Source organism: Drosophila gunungcola, unplaced genomic scaffold (genome assembly GCF_025200985.1).
Source record: "Drosophila gunungcola strain Sukarami unplaced genomic scaffold, Dgunungcola_SK_2 000055F, whole genome shotgun sequence".
Lineage (NCBI taxonomy): Eukaryota > Metazoa > Arthropoda > Insecta > Diptera > Drosophilidae > Drosophila > Drosophila gunungcola.
Window position 1 is genome coordinate 224,068 of NW_026453219.1, and position 16,317 is coordinate 240,384.

The 16,317-nt window shown below is 40.5% G+C and overlaps 1 protein-coding gene across 1 annotated transcript in view; it reads right to left on the minus strand.

Annotated features, from left to right (window-relative positions):
• Positions 1 to 13,053: 13,053 nt before the first annotated feature.
• Positions 13,054 to 16,317, minus strand: part of LOC128264063 (aminopeptidase N) — a 264,954-nt gene continuing 261,690 nt past the window's right edge. The window contains exon 7 of the mRNA XM_052999355.1: positions 13,054 to 13,355. Within this exon, the coding sequence (XP_052855315.1) occupies positions 13,103 to 13,355 (253 nt within the window). The 3' untranslated portion in view covers positions 13,054 to 13,102. The remainder of the gene's footprint in view (positions 13,356 to 16,317) is intronic.

Sequence of the window (16,317 nt, forward strand, 5' to 3'; positions counted from 1 at the left end):
CCTGACAATAGGCGGTCGATCGATAGTTGCGATCGATGGGTACAAGAAAATACTGGATTTCTCAAGAACCGGTCACACTGAGGCAACTTAATAGCCTGATTCCATTGCCGCAATAGTGGACTTTTTAAATGTGCCTGATTCCATTGGCGCATTAGCATTTAGCTAATGCTACTCCGACATGTGAGTGGCTCGAGCAGCTGATCTGGGTTTGTTTACTTTTGCATTTTGGCAAATCCAAAAGAAATTAATTAAAATTAATGAACATGAGTGAGTTTACTAAACTCTGTAATGCTCAGCAGGACATCTATAATGCGACCAAGGCATTTGCCAACTTGGACGACAAGGAAGAGAAGCTGATTGCGTTGTTATGACGGGTTTGCAATGGAGACCACCACAGTTACCAAAAAGGGCTAGGATCCCCGTATATGTAGGAGTTATTTTATGCCAGAGATCCAGCAGTAATGCATTGTGGTACTGCGAGCAGTATTTGCAGCGTGCGCTTTAGTTTTCAGTAATTTTTATACAAAATAGATTTTATATTCAAAAGACATCAAAAATTGCGCCAACCTTGCATATAGAAAACAGCTGTTGTAGTGGTGGCACGAACAAAATATCGTTCAACATCGGTATTTTCCGATATTTTTTTTTTTTTAATGTTCGGGGCGAATGGTTTTTAATCGCATTTAAAAATCGCATTTATTTTAAATGCGGCATTTAGCCTTATGGGATTCGCTGTGTAAATAAATGCGCATTAGGCTAAATGCGTTTTAATGCGCCAATGCAATCAGGCTATAAGACAACGACAACGGCAACAACGATGGCAATTCTGGACCCACTATCGATAATTGCGATCGAGACGTGTTCAGTAGAGTGGCCAGACGACGGGAATCAAAATGGTGATTTCAAACACGGGGAAATGTCTGGGCGGGAAATTCAAATTTCTGGGGCTGTCTGGGGGAGCGAGGGGCTGTCTGGGGAAGCGAGATGCAGTTTTGGGAAAGTTCAAGTCTTTCGGGGAACTGTCTGGGGAACAGGCTAACGCAGCACAGCCATGGGAATGTTAAAGGTCTTTCAGAGCGCTGTCTCGGGGGAGTCTTACGAGGACAGTTTAGGGAAAGTTGAAGACTTTTGTGGAACTGTATAGGGTCACGAGGAGAACGAGTTTAGCGGGGAATTTAATAATCGAACAATGGGGGCGGGGAAATCACCACTTTCATAACATTTCCGAAGAAAGGGGGAAATGTGAGGAGTCTTAAGCAGCAGTATCGGAAGAGCCGCGAGGCTATTTACAAGGAGACAAATAAAAACCTTTACGATCCCAACAGAACTCTTGCGTTATTCTTTGGTCAAAGGCAATCACTCAATATAAATTTGGTGGAACGATCCCACAACCTCTCTGAGCTAGCCGCCCGTTTACGTAGCGAGCGAGAATATATAAGAAATCAGGTCGTTACAACATATTCGATGAAGTTATCGATCGCCGATAATCATCGCCCAATAACCCGATTACCCAAAGCGGGATTATCGCCATCGTCCGATCTGGTCACACTAACCGGAGTCTATAAAGGCGGAGACACCGCCTCAGACCAGACACTTGCTTTCCGACGAGCTTCGAGTAAACATCACCAAGGAGTAATATCCGCGTAAGTGTTCGATTTTAAGTCGGCTCTACGACCTGGTGGATCACCGACGCCCGGTGCGGATTTGGAATACGCACCCAGCCCCGGTAGTGATCACTGAGCCCGGTACGGTTTGCTTTATTCCGGTCCATCTAAGTGAGTTCCTCCCAGAAGTCACGTTTCCGGCTTCAGACCCGCAAACGATACGGAATAAACGGCAGATCGAAACTAACGATGCCCTACACTCCCACATCCCACTAGAAAACCCAAGTAGATCGTTCCTCTAAACGACCTAGAACACAACGAACCCGACTTACTCGAACGACTAGACACGACGACGTCAAGCAGTGAAAACGGCCCTTCCGAAGCGCCGACATCAAGCAGTGCACAATCGGAAACGTAGTCCTAACCAACCATACTATTAAAATATAACCATACTCTGTAGCGTTCGATTTGTGTTGTTCTTTGGGGAAAGGGAGGTAAACCGATCTCAAGAGGAAATAAATTTCTGTCTCGAACCCTGGCCTAGGCGAGCTATACCGCCTCCCAAAAAAGGGTCGTTACAAGGGGTAAGTTTGTTGCGTTCGACCTTACTGTCAAGCGCCCTTTTATAAAAAATATATCTCCGCGCCAATAACGGGCCACTGTCGATGTTATTCCTTAACAGTCAAGAGCAGTAATGTCCAGATAAATTCTCATTCTGTTAACAGTCTCAACACCCGCTCTCCTAGCATTAGACTTAAGTAGAGATAGTTAGTTACAATTACGAAGGCTAAAATTGAAGTTTAATATTGTGATCGTGATATGAAATAAAAGTGCAAAATAAATTAAACCAGCGAGTCGGCATTTACTACCAGCAATTTCTACGGACAGAAGTCTGCCACCCTCCCATCTCCTCATTTTGGTTCTTCGGCCGGATCGATCTGCGATTTTCAGCGGCACCGGTTGGTTTTTTGTCAATTTTCAGAATAATCCGAGATAAGTACGATTTTACCATTTGCAACCGATCGCCATTTTGCGACTCCACGGTTTTTCCATTTCTATTTTTATGCGCATAACTTTGCAAAGCGTAAATAAATACGTACATAATTTAAGAGAATAATTTTACATATCCACATTTCTATATCCGTGAAACATATATACGAAAACAAAATACAATACAGTCCTCAACCAAAAAACATTTCCAACTGTCTTAAAAATATTTATTCCACACATTTATTTTCTTCCCCCACACAAACATTTCCAACTGTCCAAGAAATATTTTTCCATACATATATTTTCATCCCACATAGAAACATTTCCACCAAACATAGCGTCAAAAATTGCATTCCAAATCCACACACACAATATTTACATCCCAGCCGTTTATGTGTGTTAACAAATAAACTCATTGTAATATTATTTTAAATTTATTCACATTTTTGGCGAGTATTTATTTCCAAATATTTAAACAAGTGTATGTGAGAAATACCCAGACATAACAATACGAAGCAGAAAATAAATTTAGTACGGAAATACTCCAGCTCCACTTGTTTTTTTTTCTAAATATATTTGCTTATATATAAATTCTGTTTACAATTGAAATTATGAACTGTTGGAATTTATGAACTTTTTCCGGGAGCTGCGAAATCCAAAGCTTGAGCAACCAATTCCACTTGGGACAGTGGAAATATTCAACTGGTATTTATTGTTACATTCCATTCATGCCGTCACATATATGGCATAAATTAATATTATTGATTATTATTTATAAAAAGCAGTGCGCCATTCCATACACAAAATAATAATAAATAACTCAAGAAAGAAACCTGAGGGCAAACAAAACATAATTAAATAATAGTATACGAAAACTAATTATACACCTTAAAAATTGTTTTGGTGTGTTCTAACTCACAATATTTATTAATTTTTCCTCATCGAGTTAAAAAAAATGTCATTCGTTCCATTCCGTAAATTCCAGGTTTTATTTTCTGCTCATTTACCAATACATTTATTTTCTCTTCGCTTGAACCTTTTTAAGAATATAATAATTTGATCTTTGTCTAACCTGGTTTCGAATATAATCTTTCTGATTTAGTTTTTGGTTTTTGTTTATTACTATTGTATTTAATTAAAATATTCTGGCTATTGAATCTATCTATGAGTAGCAACGCTAGCTTTAGTTAAACGTTTTTTCCAATCGGGGTTAACGGACAGTGCTCACTTACGCATACTACTTGTATTCCAGAAATTTGCTACACACAAGTTTTACCATAAAAATTGATGACAATTGTTTTATCTACTACAGTGATCTGTCCTATTGTTGTCTTGAACCTGCGATATCCAGATGCTTATTAAATATATTGAAACTAATTTTGGCATCCATATAAATACGAGTCCATTGATTTTAATAGAAGTTTGTTTCTTTATTTACGGCCAATAGGGGCAATTTCCTGATTCTTATCCTAGCATGCCCATAGGGAATAAGAAAAATTTGAAGACAGCTCCGCGGGTAAGCTTAGAGCGACCACGATCAACGTTCCCTCGCGTGTCTCAGGGTAAACAAGAACTCAAAACTTTGATTTTCAACGCAAAAAGCGACATATCCTTAAGCTCTCCTGCATTTCCACAGATGAAAGTCACGCGTTCCAGCTTAAAGATCCACACGCAGTATTAGACAATTCGATTCAGCATGTGAAGCGCTTCGAGACCGTTTCGAAAATAAGAGACTGCTAGTAAACAGCCAACTCAAACTAATTTTTAATTTGGGTTCCGTAAGTCCCGAATCTGGCCAGGCTCTGAAAGACCTACAGAGCTGGCTCATTCCAACATTTCTACAGAAAACTGGGATTGACTCCTGGTTTTCCTGTGCGTAGATTGCCAAAACTTACCCTCTCCATATGGGAGCAGTCCCAGTCATCCAAGTCCGACATTCCGACCTGGAATGAAATGAACACGTTTCTTAGCGAACGATACCTAACGCTAGAGGCGATTGAGGAGGATATGAAACCCAGCCACAGCAATCACTCTAACGCTAAGAGTCAACCCGTTCCCAGGAAGCTCAACTCCTTCCAAGCCTTAGTGACCACCTTACTAAACCGAAGAATTGCGATCTGTGCTCAAAAGAGAGTCATCCAGTGCGCTTATGCCAGCGTTTTCTGCAGATGTCTGTAGATGCGCGAACGATCTACATAAAAAATAAGCAGCTTTGCCTAAATTGTTTTGCTAAAGGACACCAGCTACGTGAATGTACTAGCACTCACAGCTGTTTCACATGCCGAACTCGGCATCATACACTGTTGCATAAAGGCAACCCCATTTCCCGTGGGTCTACTTGCGCAATTAGTTCTTCTGCAAGCCCACAAAATCCAGCGGTACAGGGGGCCGCCAACGGTTTAGAAAATCCGCCCTGTGTGCAGAACTATTGCGCAATCGGTGCTAGAACGGTTCTGCTAGGCACGGCCATTGGGAACGAACTACAGAGCTTTTGCTCTAATAGACTCGGGTTCTGAGGCTACGTTTATTTCGGAACGCCTGTTCAATCTGATTAAGCTGCCAGTCCTGCCTTAACCAAGTCAAAGTTTCGGGCTTAAATCAGACCGTTTCCGCTCAGGCGACCAGGTTCTGCCATTTTTCGAGCCCCTAACAAGGCAGGCCTTCAACTAGAAACCACAACTTACGTTTTGCCTGAACTGGCTGGAATGCTTCCGTCGTACCCAATTCCACGAGATGCGCTGGTCGATTTACCGGCCATTCCCAGATAGATGTTCTGATCGGAGCCGACATTTTCCGTCCGTGTTACTGAGCGGCACGCGCACCAACATTTGCGGCTCTCTGCTAGGTCAGGAAATTATTTTCGGCTGGGTGCTTACCGGCCCAGTGTCCAACGCATCAAGCCAAAAGCGGGAATATACCAACAAAGAGGGTAAAGGAATCCGATTTATATTGCGAATTTTTTCCAAACCACCTTTAGACTCGCAAGCGTGAAATACGTGGTAACGTTACCTTTCGTGAATCCGAAAATTTTGGATCCAAATTGGGGCACTGACGATCCATTTCCCTAGCTCAGTTTCTTAGGAACTGAAAACCGTTTGAAAAGAGACTTTCCACTAAAATAGCAATATGACTCAGTCGTTCAAGAGTTTTTGGATCTGGGTCACATGAGATACTCCAAACTATTATCTTCCACACCACACACACTATTATCTTCCACCACCAAACTTCGCGAGGTGTTCAATGCTTCTAGGACAAGCTTGAACGATATTCTTAATGCAAGTACAGTCCTACAATCTGATTTAACCATTCAGATCTTGAAGTGGCGTTATTTCCAGTACGTGTTCAGTGTAGACATTTCAAAAATGTACCGTCAAATCTGGGTCGATCCCAAGCATACGCCGATCCAAAGAATTTGATTCCGGAATAAAGAAGGAGAAGTAAGCGATTTTAAGCTAAAAACCGTCACCCTTGGGGTCATTTCGGCATTATATGTACGTAGATGACGTACTGGCAGGGGCTAATTGCATACAAGAGGCTCGACTTGCTAACAGCGAGCTTTGCCACGCTTTTAACCTCGCCGGGTTCCCCTTGAGAAAGTGGACAGCTAATCAGAATAGCATATTTGAAGACATCCCTAACGAGCACCTACTCCACCATGACTTTCGCGATATCAAGGCATATGGGGCCGCAATATACTTGCGGGTTGAAGTAGGACATAATATTGTGACACATCTGCTTACCGCCAAAACCCGAGTCGCACCTGCTAAAACGGTGTCCCACGGCTCGATCTGTGTGAGGCATTGTTGTTCTCAGAAATGATCGCAGTTATCCTTCGAATATGCCAATTTCCAATTCCGAAATTTTCTGCTGGACTGATTCCACCATCGTCCTCGCAAGGTTGAACAAACCGGCATGCCACTGGGCCACGTTTGTAGCCAACCGAGTGACCAAGATTACTCAGGTGACGAGCACTGAGCATTGGACGGATGTGGGATCTGAGCACAATTCCGCCCACCTAGCCAGCCGAGGCGTTTCGCTGCGGGAGCTGGTTCATAGCCAACTCTGGTGGGAAGGACCGGACTGGTTACAACAACCAAAAGGCAAGTGGCCAACACAGGTGCTTGCTACTCCAATTACAGACCTAAAACAGCATGCTGTGAAGGTCAATTTCGCAAAGGCCCTATCCAAGTTGGACAAGGCTCTGCGGGTCCTTGCGTACGTGTTACGGTTCATTCAACGCTGCCGCAAGATGCCGAGGGGCCCAGCTGACCGGCCTACGAAGGCGGAGGTTCGAAAAGCTGAAAGAGCACTTATTCTATATGCTCAGCGTGAGGAATATACCTAAGAGCTTAGATTCCTAAACGATAAGCGTCCAATTCCAGTGTCCAGCCCGATAGCCAACCTGTTTCCATTTCTAGACCAGCACGGCCTGTTAAGGGCATGTGGTCGCATTACTGCCTCAACGGCCCTTCAGTTAGACGAGCGCCATCCTATTATATTGCCATATAACTGTCGGCTATCTCGTCTGCTCGGCCTTTTTTCACACCAGGTTTCCCTGCATGGCGGCCACCAACGCTTCATTCGATCGAAGTATTGGATTCCTAAAATCAAGAATCTGGTAAAAGCTCTGCTAAACTCACTATTTACAAGAAGAGAGTTTAGACGCAATTAATGGGCGATCTTCCGACCGATCGAGTTTCCTTTTCCAGGCCATTTACATATACTGGCATTGATTATGCAGGCACATTTGAAATCGAAAACTATACAGGCAGAGCATGCCTCATTAGTTGTATCTGTCTTTCCAGGGGCCGACAGTACAGTTCGCGTAGTAGAAATCTGTACCGCTCGAGGGATTATTAAAAATCCCGACCATAAGCTAGTACTTCTTGGAGACCAAGAGAAACTCCGTACTTCCAAAATAGTGCCTTCTGTCCTCATGCTTCAAAATTCGTTCACAATTGACACTAAAGGTACTTATCATCTTTTTTTTCATATTAAAGCATTAAAACCAGGCCTCGCAGCGCCCAAACTCCGGACGACAGGTACTCGATCATACCGCTGCCGAGTCTGTCGGGGAATCCATCCGCTACGGAAGTGCAACCGGTTGCTGAGGCTCAGCACTGAAAAGCGGTTCCGCACTGTTATCATTATCAAATATTGCGCTAATTGCCTGGCACACCAGCATTCCGAAGGAGTATGTCGCAGCGGAGACACGTGCAAAAAGTGTGGGCAGGACCACCACTCGTTGCTTCATATGCGCGAGTCTTCCAGTTCACGTCGCCAATCAATTTCTTCGGTGCCACATTCGGCGACTTCAACACGATCTTCAGCTTCCGGCTCACGCTCTCAGGGTCCAACGCCCAGCTCGCGGAATCATTCCCGGCATTCCAACCAGGCCGAAGCGCCAACTGCAGCTCCATCTGTGGCATCTCTGTCGGAGCATCGGAATCATCCCGACGGCCATCGTGGTTCTCGACACTGGAACCAAAAAGTACGAGACGGGCGCCCTGATCGGCCCGTGCACCCCGGTGAGCACCATCGATAGATCGTTCGCCGCGGCGTTCCGTCTCCCCACTACAAGCGTCGGAGACGAGACGGTCTGTTCGGCGACCATAAGGCCACGGACAGACACCTTCAAAATCGACGTGGTGCTTAAGGTCATCCCCAACTTCTCCACTCGCACTCCAATCCGTGCCCTAGCCGACGATATTCTCGCTATGTTTAATGATATCCGTCTTGCTGATGAACAGTTTCATCGCCCGGCGACCATAAGGCCACGGACAGACACCTTCAAAATCGACGTGGTGCTTAAGGTCATCCCCAACTTCTCCACTCGCACTCCAATCCGTGCCCTAGCCGACGATATTCGCGCTAGGTTTAACGATATCCGTCTTGCTGATGAACAGTTTCATCGCCCGGCGACTATATCCCTGGTGTTGGGCTCTGACATTTATCGTGATGTCCGCGCCAAGGAGGGGCCACTATCGATGTTATTCGTTAACAGTCGAGAGCAGTTATGTCCAGATGAATTCTCATCTCGGTCTGTTAAGTGTCTCCACCCCCGCTCTCCTAGCATTAGATTTAAGTAGAGTTACTTAGTTACAATTACGAAGGCTAAAAGTTAAGTTTGTTATTCATATCTTTATACATATGTGCAATACCTAGATCTATTTGCAATTTAAACATTTATATATAAAAACCTCATACATTAAATTTAAAGTCATGTAGTATACATAATATTATTTTTTAAATAAACTCGAAAGATTATTCTTGAATTTATATTTATTCCTAACAGTTTGATTGCACGTTAATACAAATATTATATACACAGCTTAGAATATTTCTCCGTTTAATTACTTTGGCAACTAAATTTACATTTATTATCGTTATGTAGGGGAGGGAGTGGTTTCCAAAGAACCCACCCCGTCCGGCGAGTTGAACCGGCACCCAGCGTGCCTACACAGATCGCAACTCCCTCGGCCCAAGACCTTTGGACTGGGCACTAATACACCGAAGGAACGAGGCAAGAACTGTATGAGAGTTTCATCTAATCGGACGTGTAATTCGACGCTACTCTTTCACACTGTGTTCTTCCGGAGTATTACGTATTTTGCCTAGCTTAGTTGTCTTGTCAGTAACCCTACTATTACATATAGACATTAAAAGTTAATGACGGTTTATTTAAATTAAAACAAGCTGCCAATAGACTATTTTTCTTATTGCTCTGCTTGGTCAGCGTTTACCGCTGCTCCTAAAGCTTGGTGTTGTTAGTGACACTGCGCTCTTAGTGCTCACCGCGTACATTTACACAAAGCTGCATTCGTTGCACTTGTTACGATCGGTTGCTCAACGCTTACATCTGACCGCACTCTGTACCGCTGCTGCTGCTCTTCAACGCTCACACGCTCTCTGCCCTGCTGCTGCAGGCATTATTAGTGGCTATACCTACCTCATCTGCTGGTTATGTGATAACTGTTCGCATGTTAAGTGTGATGGAGTTGGCTTCAACGGCCGTGTTGGGGATTTAATCTCCAAACGAGTTGGTTTTACCTGGTACTGCACGTCTTGAGGCAAACTAGGACTGGATTTGTTGAAGTTCGTAAACTCTTCAACGCTGTGAATGACAAATTCCTGGCAGTTAAATCTCAGTTTCTTGGACTTCAGATTCTTAGCGAGTCACCGAAAAGAAAAATCCCAAATAATATTCTTCAACTTCCTGTTTATGATTCACCATCCGTCTCGACGCCAACTAATGCTAATAATATGAACCTTTCGCCAAACTACTTAACACCGTCTCTGCCACTGGCTGACACTACCCCTTCTGGACCTTCTTCTGTTCCCTCGCGTGTCTCATTGGCTGCAGAATCACTTGGTAATGTTCTACCGGAAGATGTTAGGATCTTCCTCTGTGAGAAACTGCATGCTCCGGACAACGCTATTTCTGTACATAAGTTCATTTTTAAGCAAAAGCGCAATATCTCTTCTTTTAAAATTCGTATCACTGATTCCTATATCTCTAAGACACTTGTTTCTACACTTTGGCCATTTAATACTTTAGTACATGAGTATCTTCAGAAAAACCAGCCTCGTGGCTCAAATTCAGCTGCTTCAAAAAACTAAGAAAAACGAACGGTTTCCGATCAAGAACTATTCGTTGATAAGTTTGTTATCTATAGAACTGTCCGCATCTCCCTGAGCGGTGGCGTATTAATTGCAGTTCACAACTCACTTTCATCGGAAATTTTTCATTTTGAAAAACCACTTTCCATTGAATTCGTTGCAGTTAAAAATAATATTAATAACATTAATATTTATATAACTTGCTCTTACATTCCACCTAGATCTGATACTTCTCAATTCTTCTTCAATTAGTATCCTCTTCTATTGCCGACGAGGACCACCTAATTATAATTGGAGATTTTGACATATCTAACGTGTCTTGTTAATAAGGACACTCTCGCAAATGTCCTCAGAAGCCCTCCCTTTTCTCTGCCTGAAGACCCCTTTCATCCAACCCTGTTGTTAAATGTTGAGATCGTTGCAGAAATTCAGACTAAGGCGGCCTTACGTGTAAAATTTTTCCGCAATGCCAATTTTGTTGGTTTACACCAGCATTTGAGTGCTATCGATTGGTCCTTATTAAAATCATGCACTGACCTAGAAACTGCAGTGTCATCCTTTAATTTGACATTGCAGTCGTCGATAAATCTTTTCGTCCTATCGGTAAGTGACTCTTCTAAGACTTCTAAGTGACTCTTTAATAGGCACTTGTCTTACCTCAAAAATAAAATAAAACCAAGTTAGTATAAAAAATACTCAAAATCCAATTCTGCGGTGTATTTTTACAATTATGTCACGACCCGCGTGCTGTTTTTTAATGCCTCTAAACTTTGTTATGAAAGCTACATCGCTCAATGTAGAGATAACATTCGTAATGATCCGAAAAGTTTTTACTCCTTTGTAAACTCCAAAAGAAAATCAAATGCGTATCCCTCAACTATGTATTTACACAACCGAACTGAATCATCATCTAGACTTTTCTAATTTTTTTGCTAAGTTTTTTCAGTTAACCTACTCTCTACAATCCTATGACTTCTCCACTCCCTACCCTTATGATCTGCCCTGCATCAATAATATTTTTATTCCTTAATTTGAAGTTAGCGATGTTCTTAAAGCCCTTCTGTCGCTGGAAACGTCCTATTCTGCGGGCCCTGATAACATTCCTAGCTGTGTTCTAAGAAACTGTGCCGAAGCTCTGTCTTGGTCAATCACTTTTCTATTTAACTTATCTTTATTATCGTCAGAGTTCCCGAGAATTTGGAATGAATCTTTTATTATTCCAATTCATAAAAAAGGTTCAAGGTCCGATGTCGAATATTATCGTGGTATAGCCAAACTTTCTGCCATACCTAAGCTTTTCGAGCAGCTGGTCACTTATCAACTTCAACATATGTCAACATATCATGGCTTTGTAAAACATCGGTCGACTTCTACTAATCTTCTTCGATTTCCCTCTCCCATCCACCGTTGTTTCCTAAATAAATGCCAAACTGACGTTATTTTTACTGACTTCAGCAAGGCATTTGACTCAGTAAGCCATAGCCTTCTCCTTCATAAACTTGGTTTTCCACCTAATTTACTTAACTGGATTTCTGCTTATCTTTCAAACAGAACTCAACGCGTTCTCTTCAATAATCAACTTTCCTCCGTCGCAAATTTTTTTTCTGGTGTCCCCCAAGGATGTCATCTGGGCCACTACTTTTCTTTATTTTTATTAATGATCTTCCAAAACTAGTGTCATATGCCTCTACTTAATGTATGCGGATGACGTGATGAAATTTGCCTATCATTCTCTGACCAAATGTCATACCTTCGCCTGCAGTCGGACAATGATCAATTAAAATAATGGTGTTCCAACAATTTGTTGTTTCTTAACCACGCTAAATGCCAATATATGTCCTTTTACCGGACTTCAGCCCGCATACACTCTTACCATCTTGGAAACTCAACGTAGAACGTATTACGAAAGTAACTGATCTGGTGTCCTATTTGATAGGAAGTTATTTTTCAAAAGCCATATTTCTGTCACCATTGGTAAAGCTATGGGAGTTTTAGCCTTAATAAAACGTTGGGCCAAGGAGTTTGACAACACGTATACTACAAAGACTCATTAAATTTCCATGGTTCGCCCTATTTTGAATACGGCGCATGTGTTTGGAACCCTCAATATATTGATCAACAAAAATTAATCGAGTCAGTCCAAAAGCAATTTTTATTATATGCTCTTCGATAGCTGAATTGGGACCCGGTGAGGCGTTTGCCACCTTACTCGTCAAGGTTAATGTTAATTGATCTAAAGTCTTTAAAACATCGTAGAATGTGCAGCGGAGTAATTTTTTTGCATAAGCGTCTCATAGGTGAGGTGAATTCTGGCCTCCTCCTTAGCTATATTAACATCGCAGTTCCCTCAAGATTTACTCGTACTTTCACTTGCCAATTTGTAGATCCAACTTTGCCCTCCATTAGCCCTTTCGGGTGCTTTGTTCAAATTATAATGCAATATCTTTGATCGGATATCATCAAACATTTATGCTTTTCTTGAATCATATAATATTTAGTTAGTTTAAGATAGATAAATAAATATAAATAAAGGGAGCTCAAAAAAGTGAAGAACGTGTTTAATTTTCAACAACCCAACAGTAAAAACTAGTCCCGTACTCGAATATTGATTCGTTTAATTATTCAGATAAGGGCCGGACATGTGGTATTTAGAATGTCGTTGATAGAACTCGAATCTTAAGCCTGTCTCCGCTTATGTTTGAACGAACATTATCTTTCTACTTGGTTTTCTGTTCCCGCAAGGCCATGGCGTTACTTTCGGCATATTGCTTAAGTTATTTGCAATCAAATTTTAAACTTAAAACCTTTTTAGAGTTAAGAATGAATATTTTAAGAACCATTGTTTATTTGCGAATAAGTATTACACATTACATATAATGTCCAACCATCTAAGTAGTTGTTAATTTATTGTCAGATAAAAATTTGTCAAGCCACTGTTCTATTACTGGAAAATTTTGTTCACTCCAATGAACTTCTTCCTTAATATTTCGAAGGGATCTCTCTATAAGGTGTTGTGCACTGCCAAACTGTCCGTTATGTTTATTGTAAAACGTTTTAGCCATCTCGTAACCATCATGGGTAGACAACGTTCCCGTCGCAGATGTAATAAGCTTGCCCCAAAGATTTGTTTTATTTTCAAACCTTAAACGAAATAACATTTTTTTATTTAAAATTATTGCTTACAATATGGATATAAAATATATAAATAGCCAAAGGCCCAACCATTATTTAAAGTAGAGGTTTTTTTTTGTTCTCATAAAAACTATCTTTTTGGTATAAGTCACCCAAGCCTCTGTGGTTTTATTTTCATTTTTTTTGTCCCGGGCGAATATTTTGATAATAATAATAAATAGATAATAATAAATTAAGACGGAGGAATTCTTGACTAAAGACAACGTCTGTATTTTATTGAAATAAACTTTGGTTAAGAACACTGATTTAAAATTTAAGTTGATAAAATCTTTCAATGATCAAACCTTGATTTTCCGGTGCAGATGGACTCCCTGATTCAAAATATAAAACTGAATACTTTTTGTATGGTACCCTTAATTTTAAATATTTTAGTTAAGAACGAGCAGTCGAGCAGAGCGCTTGAGTTTTTTTAATCGCTCCGCCAAAATCAGCAAATAGGCATGTCAAAATAAAAAAAAAAAATCACAATTAATTAATTACGCGAAAAGACGCTTATAGGCTCGCTGCTTGGTTGTGCCTGCTATATATATTGATCAAATTGACCAAGATGTCAACGTGGAAAAATCATTTGGATGTGCCAATATACAATAAAATACAACCGGCAAACGTCATTCCAGACGAAACGATGAAAAACGCACCAAATTGGGTACGCCGAACCCAGAAGTCTAAGATCCGAACGTAGGCTTCAGACCGATCGACAAAACGCATATTTCTCTTTTTACTCTCCGAAAAGCACCGAAGAGAACAACAATTCGGTATCTTCAGCACCAATCAGCTTGCAGAGCTCCCCTTAGCACTCTCAGTCGCCAACTACACCGCAAGAAATCGCCAAAACAATGCAAATAAGCATAGATCCGTCAGCTGGGTCATCATCAACTAGCACTGTTACAACGGTGAGTTCCGCCCTCACGACAAGCACAGCTACAAATGCCGGCCTAAGCATATTGGTTCCGTCATTACAAATTGAAATTGCATCAAACCGCCGTATGCTACACACTGGTATGGATTGGTATGTAGATGTAAAGCATAAGTTTAACCCGCAACCCAAAAAAAAAAAAAAACTGAAACGTTACTAAATTGGCAAAGATGAAATTGCGTCTTTACGAAAATAAGTTCGCACTGCTGGACAATGACGTCAACTTCGTCGCTCAAACCATTCCTTTTTTTTACGTGAAACAATGAGCAATGAGCAGGTAAACACAATTACTCGCATCATCGGCGAGCATACGATTCACGTAGTGTCACTGATTGAGGGCAACCTTAAAGAAACCAAATGAGGAGAATTTCCGAACTTACGATTCCTTACAAGACAAAAATTAAAGCTTTTATACGTACCAGTTCAACAGCAGCAAAGGATTGCAAGTGGTAATAGGGGAATTGAACCTAACGTTTCTACTGACGATATAGATCGTGCTTTAGAACCAGAAGGCTATTCGGTAAAAGGAGCCATAAACATAACTAACATAAATAAAGTTCCACAGCCTATGATTAAAATTGAACTAAGTCCGGAAACGAAGCAAAACAAAAGAGTTATAACCGAAACTATAATAATAAGACCAGCAACAACTATATATGTCGTGAAAATTATAGAGGAACCGTGGTGGAAACACCAATAACAACAATAACAATAACATTGTCCGACAGGTACAAGCCACTTCGGAAAACCAATAAAGACCCTAACCCTAAGATAAAAACCCAGTAAAGAATACGGTTCACACTACAAACCTAAACTTCAATATTTTTGTTTCACTTAAAAATTATCACACAAATGAATTATACACGTAAATAGTTGATACAGGTGCAGACACCTCTTTAATAAAAGAAACTTCAGACTCATTTAACAATGGTTACTATAAAATTATTACCCAAGTATCAGGTGTTGGTGAAGGAACAACCAATTCGAAAGGTTTAGTATCCATAGAACTTATTTCATGCGATTCCAATTCAATTCAATTGAATTTTCCTATTCCATGTGCTATTATGGATGGAATTATAGGCATAGATTTTTTGAAAAAATACAACTGTCAAATAAATTTAAAACCAGAAAATTATTGGCTCATACTGAGACCAGATAACCTCTATAATCCCATTAATATTCCAATAAGCCATACACTCAACAATAATTTGACAATTTTACCAGCATATATTACTACCAAACCAAGAAATCCAAAATGGAGAATTCATTGGGAATTCCATTGCAGATTCTAAAAAAACGTTTTGTCCAAATTTTGAATACAAAAAATAAAACTGCAATCATTATACTAAATACACTCAAAGTTAAACCATTGGATGATTATGATATAATTAAATCTAATAAAAATGTAAACCAAGAAGAAATCTTTGACAAACTGAACAAAAATTTTCCACCTCAGTTCAAATACTTAAAGCATTATGCGCCAAATACACAGATATATTTGGAATAGAATCCGAATCGATATCAACTAATATTTTTTACAAACAAAATATAAGAATGAAAGATGATGAACTTGTATACATAAAGAATTATAGATTTCCCCACAGTCAAAAAGTAGATGTAGAAAAACAAGTATTAAAATTAATTAAAGACAAAATAGTAGAACTTTAAACTTCTGAATACAACAGTCCATTATTAATAGTCCCGAAAAAATCATTACCAGATTGCAAGACTTAAAAATGGCGTTTAGTAATAGATTACCGCAAAATTAACAAAAAAAAAATGTATTAGGTAAATTTCCACCTCCAAGAATAGACGATATTCCTGACCAATTAGGTAGGGCCAAATACTTTTCATGGCTAGATCTGTTGTCAGGATTTCATCAAATTGAACTCGAAAAAACGTCTAGAATATAACGTCCTTTTCCACGAGTAATGGCTCCTATCGTATCACGCGATTACCTTATGCTTTAAAAATAGCGGCAAATTCATTCCAAAG